Below are 12,225 nucleotides of genomic sequence, written 5' to 3'. Positions count from 1 at the left end.
TATGTGCCAGTGAACAATCTCTAATAAATTTTTATCATGGTATGATATCATCAGTATTGTATCTTGATGGGAAATGTTGCTTTTTGTTACAATAAAAATAGACCGAACCATAAACCAAAATGAAGCATCTTGCATGGAGTATTTAATCATCTGGACTACTTTATCTATGGTAGGATTTTCCTTTTGCAGTTCGATTGGATGGCAACTAGACTACATGGTAGGATATGTTTATATACCCTCAACATGGCTGTCAGTTTCAAATGTTCCTCTTTTGTTGGAAGCATATTTTCAAATTTCCCACTGAATCTTCAAACCAGACGTATAATTGCATGCCGATCATCACTAATAAAACATGTACAAACAGAGAAGAAGATGATCGATTCACTGAAGAGGTATTTTACTTACACCATTAGGGCGTTTGTAGCAGTACACACGTTAGAGCTTTAGGCCAGGGGAACATAATCAATGGCACCAAACCAACCCTAGTTAGTTTCCGATTAAACATTTAACATCAATCTCTCGTACTAAAACCGCAGGATTGACCAACTTCGCAACACCGAGAACACCACACCAAATTTCCATCTAACCAAAACATCAGGATAGAACAACTTCGCAACATCGAGAACACTACACCAAATCTCCTTCTAACCAGAACTTCAGCCTCCATCTAACCAGCACGTCGGCAGTCTAACTTCATCAAGTCTGCCCTAGACCTGTATGCCATATATAAGAAGTGAATCAGCTCCAATCCCAAATGAGCTGATAGCTGATGGTTTTCATTCACTCCAACATGCCCCTATCAATTTAGCGAATAAATAGATATTTCACAAACTCATCTTTTCAAAATAAATATATTTAATTAGATAAATGCATTTATAAAATAATTTGTAAATCCCTGATGTAACACTCAGACACCGCCATTGAATTAGAGGCATGAGTGTGTGTCATGGCCTTCCGATCACAATTAGGAACCTTGACTAATGATTAGATCTACAGTTGTCATTATGTAATATCACAGAATCTTTTTTAAGCACGCATGTCAGTCTATACCAATCTAGCTTATTTTCCAAAAATGCCTCGAGCAGGCTGATCAATCACAACCGTAGGTAAGCATGTCAAAGTAGTGATCACCAAACTTCAACTTTTTACTGAGGTCAAGTATTGTTCATGGCCCAAGGGTCACCTACAAAGATGACTTCTTGCACAAAAAATATGAATCGATCGTGGGTAATAATTTTTTATTTTTTGAATGGCACCTTTCGGTAATGATCTTCATCACATATGGTATGATACAAACGTCTTGACAATGTTGTGCCCAAGTATTGACTATTGTTTTTTCTCCCACCATATGTAAAAGGAAACTCAAGGCTGATACTTTACCTATTACTGGGTTTCTATGTGATGATGTCATGGTAAGATGTAAATGAACCACTTGTACAGAGGAGGAAAATAACCTACTTATAAAAGAAACCTACCGGTACCAAGGTGAGAGAGGAGGGAAGGAAAATTAAATATACAAGAACGAGAAGGAAGAAACACCATGCCTCACAAATAACTGGGTACTATGCTTACAATGGCAATAAATCGTGTGTTCTCAATTGTCAATTACGGGTATAAAAAGCAGTAAAGTTCACTCGCCTACAGAAGAACGGGTGACAACAATATTTCAGCTTTCATCTTTTTTTTGAAAGGTAACTATTTCATTTCATATTTATAACTGTACATATAAACACTTGGGACAAGCTGTCCCTGAAAGGTAACTATTTCAGCTTTCATCTCGAAGCTCATTCCTTGCAAAACTGACTCATCTGTGAGATACCCAAATACAATGCAAGTTTATTGAAGCATGATATTAATGATGCAGGCGGATGCAAGAACAGAAGCGACATGGACGTTTTTGGGGACGTTGAGTTTATGAAGCTTAAAGTGAGTTGATAGAGAGCAGAATTCTCGGTTAAGTGGGTAATGATTCTTTGAAAACTTCAATCCATTTTTTGTTGTTCTGAAACATTATGATTCGTAGAGGAAACCCTTAACGCGGCATCGTCCACAAGGGCGAAGGAGTTGTAGTTTCTGAGTCGTGACTGGTATACATGATTGAATTGTATGTATGTTACTCTAATTTTCTTTACAACAGTTTGTATGAAATTTTGATGACCAAACATCTTGAATCTGGGCAACGAATCAATCTTGGCTTGAGAGGGGAAATAAATAGTGTTAGATGTGGGCAACAACCTCTTCTTTTTTTCTTTTCTATTTCTTTTTCTTTTTCTTTGGGTTTGTTCTTGATGATTTCGTACGTTGATTGTGAGTCTGCCTTGATACTGTGTTTTGTTTGTGGAATGGGAATTGACATTCACACTCCCTTGTTTCAATAATGCCACCCTTCTTCCTACATTATCAAATATATGGGGCAATTTTGCTATGGACGATCATGATGATCTGATTATAATTTGTTGGCTACTAATTACGTGGATTTCTTAAGAATTTGATGCCTCTAGAGCTTCAATATGTGCCATGATTAATTGCTTAATTCGAATGTGTTCATCTGTTTTTTGTTTTTGAGGCAACTGATATTTACAGTTCCTTGTCTTGATAGACTCATCCCTCTTTGTTTTTTAACACTTCTTCACTGGTTGTTTGTTGTTACAATTTTCCACAAGCTATCATAATCAAGTTTAAATAAAAGTGGGTAATGCTAGAGTGAAGAGAGCCCTTGCAAAAATGAGATGAAAGGGCTCCCCCATTGGCTGCACATCACAAAAGTGCATTTAACATTGTTGACTTACATTTTAGAGTGACCTGTAGCCAATGGGGAGCCCTTTCATCTCATTTTTGTAAGGCCTCCCTTCACTCTAGCACTTCTCTATTATTAAACTAAAGGTTGTAAATTTCAGCTCCTTTATGCTCTATGAGGAATGATAGAATGAAGGGTATCCTTGCAAAAATCAGCTCCAAGGGCGCCCCAATTGGTTGATTTTTACGAAGTCAACACGTCTTCCAATAGCGGCACTTCACTTTGCAAAAATCCACCAATAGGGGTACCCTTGGAGTTGATTTTTGCAAGGGCACCCTTCATTCTAGCACTCCTCATGTTCTATTTCTTATTTGAAAAATGTTAAAAGGACGGCCTCTTTCCAACCGGCCACTTTTTGGGCACGGGTGAGACGTAGACATGACAATATCCGTTGATTGGATCGATGACCTCAACTTAATCCCTGGATTTTATAAGCTAAAACCTGGATTGTACATTTTCAGCATTTTAGCTTGTAAAATGTATCCAAATTTCCCATGGTGGGGGCCATAGGATGGTGGATCACATTTTTAAGATTTAATAAAGTAAGATGATATTTTCACTCCCCCTGCATTACGTGCACGCTCGATCTCAGTATCAACCTAGCTCAATCTCAATCAATTCAATCGTAATCCATTCAATCTCAATTCCAATCTTAATATCAATCTAAGTCAATCTTCGTTGCAATCTCAATATTAATTATACTTAATTAATTCAATCTCAATTTCATTTAAATTAATTCAACACAGATCAATACCCATTAATTCAATCTCAATCCATTAAATATCAGTTATAGTCTCAGTGTCAATCTAGTTCATTCAATATGAATCTCAATATTGATCCATGTCAATCTCAAATTCTCAATTAATTCAACTTCAATTTCAATCTCAATCTCAATCTTAGTATCAATCCATCAATTGAATCTTCTGTCTTGAGTTTATCCCTAATCCTTTGAGCTAACCTTGGCCTTGAGCTAATCTCCTACTCAACCTTGAGTTAATCCTCATCCCTGAGCCAATCTTTACCCTTGATCCAATGTCCTCAGCCCAAGTCTAATCTTTAGACCTGGGTCAACATGATTCTTAGCCCTAGGTTAATCCCCAATCCTAAGCCAATTTAGAGCTCATTCAACTTGGAGTGTTCAAATCCAAATACCAGATTCAACTTGGAGGATTCAAATATGAGTATCAGATTCCATAAGAGTGTTCAAATTCAATAACAGATTCAACTTGGAAGGGTTCAAATCCAAATACAGGAGTAAACTCAAAGAGTTCCAATCTGAATACCAAATTCAACTTCAGAGGGTTCAAACCTGAATACCATATTTCCATCAAAGAATTCAAATCCACGAATGCTTACCCACTATACGTAGTATTCCCCAGTATATATATATATATATATATATATATATATATAGTTGGTTTAAAATAACCTATGGACAGAGATATGCAAATGACAACTCAGGTTTCCCATTATACATAGATGTTCAAAAGCAAAGCAGATTCAGTAATTTATTTCATTGAAGATTAGAGAAACAAAAGAAGAGAAATCTTTCATTATAACAGATAGCTTTAGTCTCTCTCTGAAAAAGTGCATTTTAGATAGGGCTGCAACTCGGGTCGCGTTTTTTTCCGGAAAATCCACGATTCCCAAACCCAGCCCTACCCATGATAAATCTCGGGTCGGGTCGGGTCGGGTTTTTTTTACGTTGACGCAATTTTTTAAGGAAAACTCTTGTTTGGCAAGGCAACTCAACTCATGTAAGTAGAAAAACTCAAGCATGGCAAACTCTTTAGTGCATTAACTAATAACTAGTCCAAAGAGAATAAATTGATACATTACCAAGTGAAAATGATTATACCCATATGATATAAACAACAAACTATTTAGTGCATTAACTATTTAGTTGAAACTTGAAACCCTAGAGCTAAAGGGGGGAAATGAATAGAAGATGGAAAGAGTCCCTGTGATTGCGTGCGTGCTTGAGTTTTACTTTTAAGTTTTCACTTTTAAAGTAACAAAGTTTTAGAAAAAAAATACATACTATAACTTAAGTAACTCGGGTCGGGTCGGGTTGGGCTCCTTCAAACCCGACTCGACCCGAGATTCATGCGGGCTTTTGGATCGATGACCCGGCTCGACCCGAAATCCGAGAAACATGAACCCAACCCAAGCTATTTTCGGGTCGATGCGGGTCGGGTAAAACCAGACCCAAGTTGCAGCCCTAATTTTAGATTGATGTTCAAAAATCAAAACATTCCCAAGAGTGCAACAACCTTCTTAGAAGTACTCAACCTTGAAGGAAAAATGAATTTGTCATTCAATGTATCTGAACTAGAGAAGCTACATATGCTGATGAGTGTGACACCTTCCAGTAATGGAGTTTTCCACTACACTGCTTTCCCACAGTTCAGAAGGCCCATAGACTCAAATAAGCAGAAATAACAAGGAGAGGGAGAAATGAAAGAGGCTCATTGAATTTCAATAGTAGATATGGAAAGGCATATGACAGGAATAAAAAGACTCATACTGAAGAAGATATGGGCACTTGAAGTGCTTCCAGCTCGAAGAGCCGATTATAGTTAGTTTCGAAGTAGCAATGGTTCATCAAATCTTAACAGATTCCACGACAAACGTAGTCACGGTGACCATGTGATGGGAGAGTCTAGAAACCTCAAAGGTTGTAAAGAAAAGGAACCTCGAGAAAATGTGAAAAGGCTTAATATTGCTCCAAATTAAAGGTCGGTATGAAAAACCTTCTCGCAACAAACTGCAACAATGATTGGTCCCGCCATCTCTCCAAGAGCACAGCCTGTGAGAAAAGAAAAGTAATTCAATGTTTAGTGGTGAAAAGTAAGATGAAATAAGTGGCATACTAGCAATCTACGTTACATGGGTTCTTCTCAATGGGTGACGTACCCGTGTCCGACATGTGTCGGATTCCAACACTTTAGGATTCACTGTGTACCCATGCAACATAGCTTGCAATGAACATAGGATACCAAATAATAAACAATAAATGATTATTTTATGTATCATTCAAACAAAAATGATGATGTTATGTAACCATTTGTAGCAAATGTCCCATTGAACCCCTCAATCAAAGTATTGGTTGTTCTCTAAAAAGTCCAATGTTGATAAAATATAAGCATGTTTTTTACACTCAATTTCAAAAGAAATAGTAATTGTATCATTTTAATGAATACATATATGTGAGGTGTGCTTACCAATCCATTGCCCTGTTGAAGGAGGGAAAACGATGGCACCAAACCCTGCTCCTGCAGATCCAAAAAATAGGGTTGCACCGCACCTGAGAGTTGTACCTAAAACCTTTTTTCTGAGAAGTTGGATTTGTTCTGCTCTGTCAACCTCTTCATTACTATTACTAATGGGAGAAATGAATCGGTATATGTCAATTCCAATTTGGACAAGCCATTGTGCAGCTGCTCCTAAACATTGTCCTGTCAAACAAATATGGGACATAGAGGCAATGAGAAACCCAGAGCTTAAAATCAAGAAACCGAAACACTCAGAAACAACACTGCAAGAAGGCAACCTCTGAAAGTTGTTTTGCTGACACAATAGAAGTACCATAATGGTGGCATCCCTCTTTTGGCCTTGCGACTGGCTGATTTGCGAAGATCTGCAAATATTAACTTAACTATCAGTTGCTTGAAAAAATACTTATTTTACTTTAAAAAAAAAACACTAAACTCTCAGTTGCTTGAAAAAATTAATTATTTAAAGTCAGAAAAAGAAGACTTCAGAAGATGACTATGGTCCTCTGGCAATAATCCTGAACCATACATACATATATGTGTGTATGGGATTTGCTAGGGACCATCGCAGAAGGCTTTTCGCAGACCGGCTGTTGCATGAGAGAGCAGACACATAGGCTCAGTTTTTGTCTCATTCATTTAATTCATCTGAGGTGGCTGCTCTCTCATGCAACAGCCAGTCCAAAAATGCCTTCTGCGATGATCTCTAGCAAATCCCTATATATATATATATATATATACACATATATAAAATACAATAGTATAATAATTGAACTCTTCTAACCCACAGAAAAATAACCAACGGAGGCAGAGCAGCGGAAGAAACATCAATTTTCTGCTTAGATTTTGACAATAAAGGACCCTATTGCTTGTGAATATTATTCTGTTTTGAACATGACATGGCGCTGGGACAAACAGCATGGAATGACTTTCCCATTGAGTGTGAGTGGAATTTGCTAGAGCATCACACACTGTAAATGAGACGACAGGCCTCCCGTCTGCAAAGCAACTTGTATTCCCAGATTTATAGCTTCAGGCTTTCCAGTTCACTTTCCAAAAGTGTTATATACATCAAGCGGGAAATTTGCAACATTTGGCCAAGTAGAACTTGCAAATAACAAATGTGGCAAATTTTAAAATTATTGAAGAATCAGTGGGGCCCATCATTGTAATGGTTAATATGAATATTTTATATTTCGTTGCATTATACTCATAAAAAAGGCAGTTTTGGGATTTCCCAGCATGCGATATTAATAAAATTGTTCATGGGTTAATGTTTTCCAACCACAAGAACACCCCCAATTCACTTTCTCCTCCCTTCTTCCGAGACTCCTATCTTCTCCCTTCATCTTGATTATCTATTACCTGCTTACTTTTCCCTTGATTCTCTTAATTGTTTTATGCCCTACCAAGGGGTAGATTCTAACATGGAATCGGAACAGATTCTGATCCAGATCTGGATCACAACACTAAAATTCAAGATCTGGGTTTTCCCTTCCTCTTGGTTAGTTGTGATGACATGGACAGCAAGTAGGAGTATTCTCCAAAAGTCAAAGTTGTATTCTAGTCTTTTTATGATCGGTTGTCTATGACTCTATGATGTTATTTATGTGATATCACTAAACATTAACTATAGAAAGCGAATCAAGTAGGGTGGTTAAAGTTCCATGAGAAGCAGTCATAATGACCGCCCAAAATTGATGATTACCACAGTTAGAATTAACTGAAGAAATTACATGGAATAGGCTCAATTAGTTAGGATGCTTATTGGCAACTGAAGAAAGTTGGGTTACGTAACTGGCAAGGTTAGAGAACTTTAAGAAGATGATCCATCTGATGATGATTGGGAAAGCGAAAATCTTTCTGTGGTGGCTTGGCTCTTGCATTCGATGGATCCAAGCATCAATAGAAGACACCTTATTTTAAAGGGCAAAGGATCTATAGTGCACAATAGCCCAAAAATATTCTCAACAGGAAGATTTATCCCAGATTTGAAAATTATTTCGGACTTGGAAAAAATGGGAGGAACTTGACCATTATCAGCTTTCAGCCCCTACTCCTGAAGATAGAAAAACAAAGCAGTGGAGGATCTTTGAGTTTCTGGCCAACCTAAATCCAGATTTTGAACTCCAATGGGTTCAAGTACTTGGGAAAGATGAGCTACCACCTCTCGATTAGATTTACAGCTATATTCGAGAAAAGACCAACACATGTGAACATTGCTAAGATTGAGGGGGAGCATACAAATGTCCACCACACTACTGAAAGAAGCCTGATGAGTAGACCTAAGGGATTAGCTGATTAGGTTATCAATGGTCTCAATCAAAAACTTGCTAGCATCAAAGTTTCTGTTTAGCACCTCATTTACCAAGGATACGCCAAGGACATCTGCTCATGTCTCTACTAACCATACTTTCGCCCCATCAAAAACTCATCTTCACAGACCATTAATTCATGAGTTAGATACCATATGACAGATAAACATAATGGTTTTCTTTCATTTTCTTCCTTGCCTGATGATAGCAAACTTGCAATCAGATTCTTCTCTAACTCTTTTCAGAAAGGGATCTATCAAATGTCAGCTTTTTTTTATCACTACCTTATGTTATTCATGTCCCTAATTTTTCCTTCTGATTTGATTATTTGTGCGTAGCCTTACAAAACAATTAAATTGTAGTGTGATTGTTTACCATTCTTACTGCATCTTTCAGGATCTGGAAATAAATGATAGGTGGTTGTGGTGAGAATAAGAAGTTGCACTTGCTAGATATGAAGACTACTTTGTCCCATCACTCATCATTCAATATCATTCTAATTAGGTGTATTTGTGGCATTGTCGTCTAGGCCATATTTAAAATTGTTATTTGCCAATAAGCTTACTTCATACGGTGATCAGAGGTTAAATTGTGAATCTCGTGTAGGTCCATGGCTAGCAGTACGGCTTTAGTTACATGGCGAAGACGCCCGTGGTTTTAATTTTTGCCGAAATAGTTCAATTTCGGCTGCTACCGAAACGAAATCCACTTGGATTAAAAAAATACCAGATTTCGCCTAAAATTTCCACGTGTATTGGCACAAGACGAAGATAGGAGATCTTAAATTAAATATTGGGCAATCCAGGTTTATTTGGGGTAGTGGAATTATTAGAAATTTTGAAAGTAAAGCATTCTGAAGAGCATTAGATACCGTAAAGCTTTTGGTTTCTCGAATGTTTGAGTAGAACCAAATAGTAAGGTCCTTATTGATATGATTTACACTAATAAGGAATCCCCCTGGACTATAAAGTACTACTGGTAGGAACTTAAACCCATTATCTATCACTTGAAGCCTAATTTGTCGCGTCAGTTTGGAGAAGGAAACCCAGGTGGCTAATCATCTTGCTAATTATTTTTAAAAGATCATCTTGCTAATTTTGCATGTGAGAGGAAGAATAATAGGGTGTTCTAGCAATGGAGAGATCTTCCAAAGCTGGCTAGGGGTTCCGCGAGATGTGGCTACTTGAGCATTTGATGCAGATCGGCTTCGGCGGAAGCAACACGGACAGAAGGAGACCCAACAGGTCTAGATTGCACTAAGCAATCATCATCAGGAACAAAGAAAGAAGAATAAGGTGAAAAGCAGATACACCACTAAGTTGTTCAACGTCATGAGGGTAGTTCTCGGCCAGGTCAAGCTTGCAGTCAATTCCAGCTCAAATTGGTGAAATATGGTGAGATAGATCTCACCACCTATAGGAAGCAAGTATATAGGAATGGATCGAATAAAATCCAGCAGATCTATCAGACCTTCCAAACGAGACTTATAAACAAGATTTTTGGAGGTTTGTGTCACAACCCGAGAATACTTATTTGTCACTGAAAATTTTCAGCTGAATCTGGTTGGTTTTCTGGAGATCTTTAGTTTTCAAACCAAGTATCACTCGAGACGCAAGAGGAGTGCTGGATCCAAATAATTTTAATTCAAAGACCTGATTCTTAGCTCTAACCGACAATGTGACACTCAGCATGTTTTTGTAGCATAATCTAAAAATCTGTTGAAAATGATTGCTACTCTTATCTCTCAGACTTGGAATTTATTCAGAATCATCTTTAAAGCGAGAATCATACAGCACTCATGAGATACAAGGGAATCAAAAGGGTTGAGGAACGAGTTGAATAAAGGAATTCCATATGCCAACCGAGAGCTTCTTATGTCTAGATTTCGCTTCTTCAACTGTAGAGGCTTCAAGATTAGATATGAAGTTTGAGGTTTTAAATCCTCTCAGGTCTAGAACTCTAGATAGATATCATAGATCTAAAGATCATCAAATATAATGGGAGTGACAACAGAAACCGAGAAGTATCTCTGATCTCTGATTTCATGAACGTTACCCTGGAACTTCAAAATTCAGATCAGTTCATGATGAAAAGATCTCGGTTATTCATTTGTATAGTTTCTAGATCTACGGATTGGATAGTAAATGAAGGAAACTTGATTGGTGAAAGAAAATGAGGAGAAATAGAAAGAAACTCGGGTATACATATCCGGTGGAAGCATAATGGAAGAAAAATTCTACATAAGGTATCATTTTAGGAGATGCTTAAGGATGAATCTGAGAAAGCATTTCATCAAAACATTGTAGCAAAGGCAGTAAGTTAGTGAACTGTACCGTCACATGTAGTCGGTTCTTGCAACTTGGATCGTGATCTGAGTTAAAACCTCAGATATGATTTGAATTTAAATTCTCCTGGCATAAATGTAAGACTTCAGCAGAAAAATGAGATTTGATTCACGAGGAAAGGAAAACAAAGATGAAACTCAAGATATGAATTCTGGAACAAGAAGAGAAACTAGTAAAGAAACTGTTATTGAAAGGATGATTACATCCAAAAGATAGGATAGAAAGAAGTATATGGAAGGAAACTCACTTTAGGATCCTCCAAGTTCTTCCATGGGAGGGAAAACCTCTCCCTTGAGCCCAAGGCTCTACGCCAAAGATAAAACTCCAGTCTCTAGAAATCTCCCAAAAACTCCAAATTACAGCACATAAGGGCCTATTTATAGGCAAGAGGAGAAGATTCTAGAGTGGGCCAGCTATTGCTAGTTGTCCATGCTGAGGTGTCAGTCCACTTGCATGGCCCATGTGGCAGTTAAGTGACTGTTATGCTTAGGTGGAAGCTTGCTTCACTTCCACATTCTTCGCATCCTTTACAACACATGACCAGCCCCTTTCATATAGTTTGCTTTCCCTACACACATACACATGAAAGAAAGAAAATTACAACTACCCTATGTTAAGTGAGGCCTAGACTCTTTCTGGAACTCGCACTACATCAGCATTCCAAGTATTCGTAGAAAGTACCTTTCCTTGTATTAGTTTTGTAGATAAGGAGGTAATGTGGAATATCTCCATCTTTATACTCTGTGTGGAAATACATCATGAAGATTTATAACCTATTTGCAGAAGGCATTAGATTCAGAGTTTATGAAAGAGATAGAAATCGCTTTTGGTTGGACAAGTGGACCTCTGACAGACCTTTGAAAGAATTGTTCTCTGACTTGTTTGCTAATGCAAGAAGAAAAGAACAATTAGTTAAAGACTACATGGAGAAAAGAGATTATGGGATCATATGGAAACCTGACTTTAGAAGGAACCATTTTTGAAAGGGAGATGGACTCTATTGCTAGATTGTTAAATTTTTTAGAAAAAGGTTACATTAAGCAGGATGGGAATGATAAAAGAATATGGACCTAGAATTCAACTGGTAACTTCTCAGTCAAATCGTTCTACTTCAACCTGGTGGTTTGCCCTGCATCTTCCAAGGTAGCTAGAGTTTGGCCATTCCAGACACCCCCTTGAGTATGCTTTTTTGAGTGGGTGGCGCCAAGGGGAAGAATCCAAACGGTTGACTTCCTTCGAAAAAGGAAGATGATTATCATTGATCACTGTGCCTTATGCATGGAGGTGGGTGAAATAGCGGTTCACCTTATTCATTGCAATATTGGTAGAGAAGAACGGGGTAAATTACTTGGTAGATTCGACATTTTTTGGGTCTTCCCGGAAAGACTGGTTGACCTTCTCAAATGTTGGTCCTCAACCCTTGGAAGCAGAAAGGAAAAAAGCTTTGGAATGTGTCTTTCCTAGCCACCATTTGAGTGCTATGGAAGGAAAGG

At 37.8% G+C, this 12,225-nt stretch overlaps 2 protein-coding genes across 2 annotated transcripts in view; one reads left to right on the top strand and one right to left on the bottom strand.

The window, feature by feature from the left end:
• TIM50 (Haloacid dehalogenase-like hydrolase (HAD) superfamily protein) overlaps positions 1–2,250 on the top strand; it is a 29,338-nt gene extending 27,088 nt beyond the window's left edge. Inside the window, exon 10 of the mRNA XM_077366077.1 lies at positions 1,865–2,250. Within this exon, the coding sequence (XP_077222192.1) occupies positions 1,865–1,910 (46 nt within the window). The 3' untranslated portion in view covers positions 1,911–2,250. The remainder of the gene's footprint in view (positions 1–1,864) is intronic.
• A 2,840-nt stretch (positions 2,251–5,090) lies between these two features.
• Positions 5,091–12,225, bottom strand: part of LOC143863386 (uncharacterized) — a 44,982-nt gene continuing 37,847 nt past the window's right edge. The window contains exons 4-6 of the mRNA XM_077374062.1: positions 6,351–6,437; positions 6,022–6,255; positions 5,091–5,606 (exon numbers count right to left, since the gene is read on the bottom strand). Coding sequence (XP_077230177.1) covers positions 5,530–5,606; positions 6,022–6,255; positions 6,351–6,437 — 398 coding nt within the window. The 3' untranslated portion in view covers positions 5,091–5,529. The remainder of the gene's footprint in view (positions 5,607–6,021; positions 6,256–6,350; positions 6,438–12,225) is intronic.

The sequence above is a fragment of the Tasmannia lanceolata genome, unplaced genomic scaffold (genome assembly GCF_043159265.1).
Source record: "Tasmannia lanceolata isolate RefF3 unplaced genomic scaffold, GAP_Taslan_0.1 ptg000003l, whole genome shotgun sequence".
NCBI lineage: Eukaryota > Viridiplantae > Streptophyta > Magnoliopsida > Canellales > Winteraceae > Tasmannia > Tasmannia lanceolata.
This window is presented reverse-complemented; position numbering and strand designations above follow the sequence as displayed.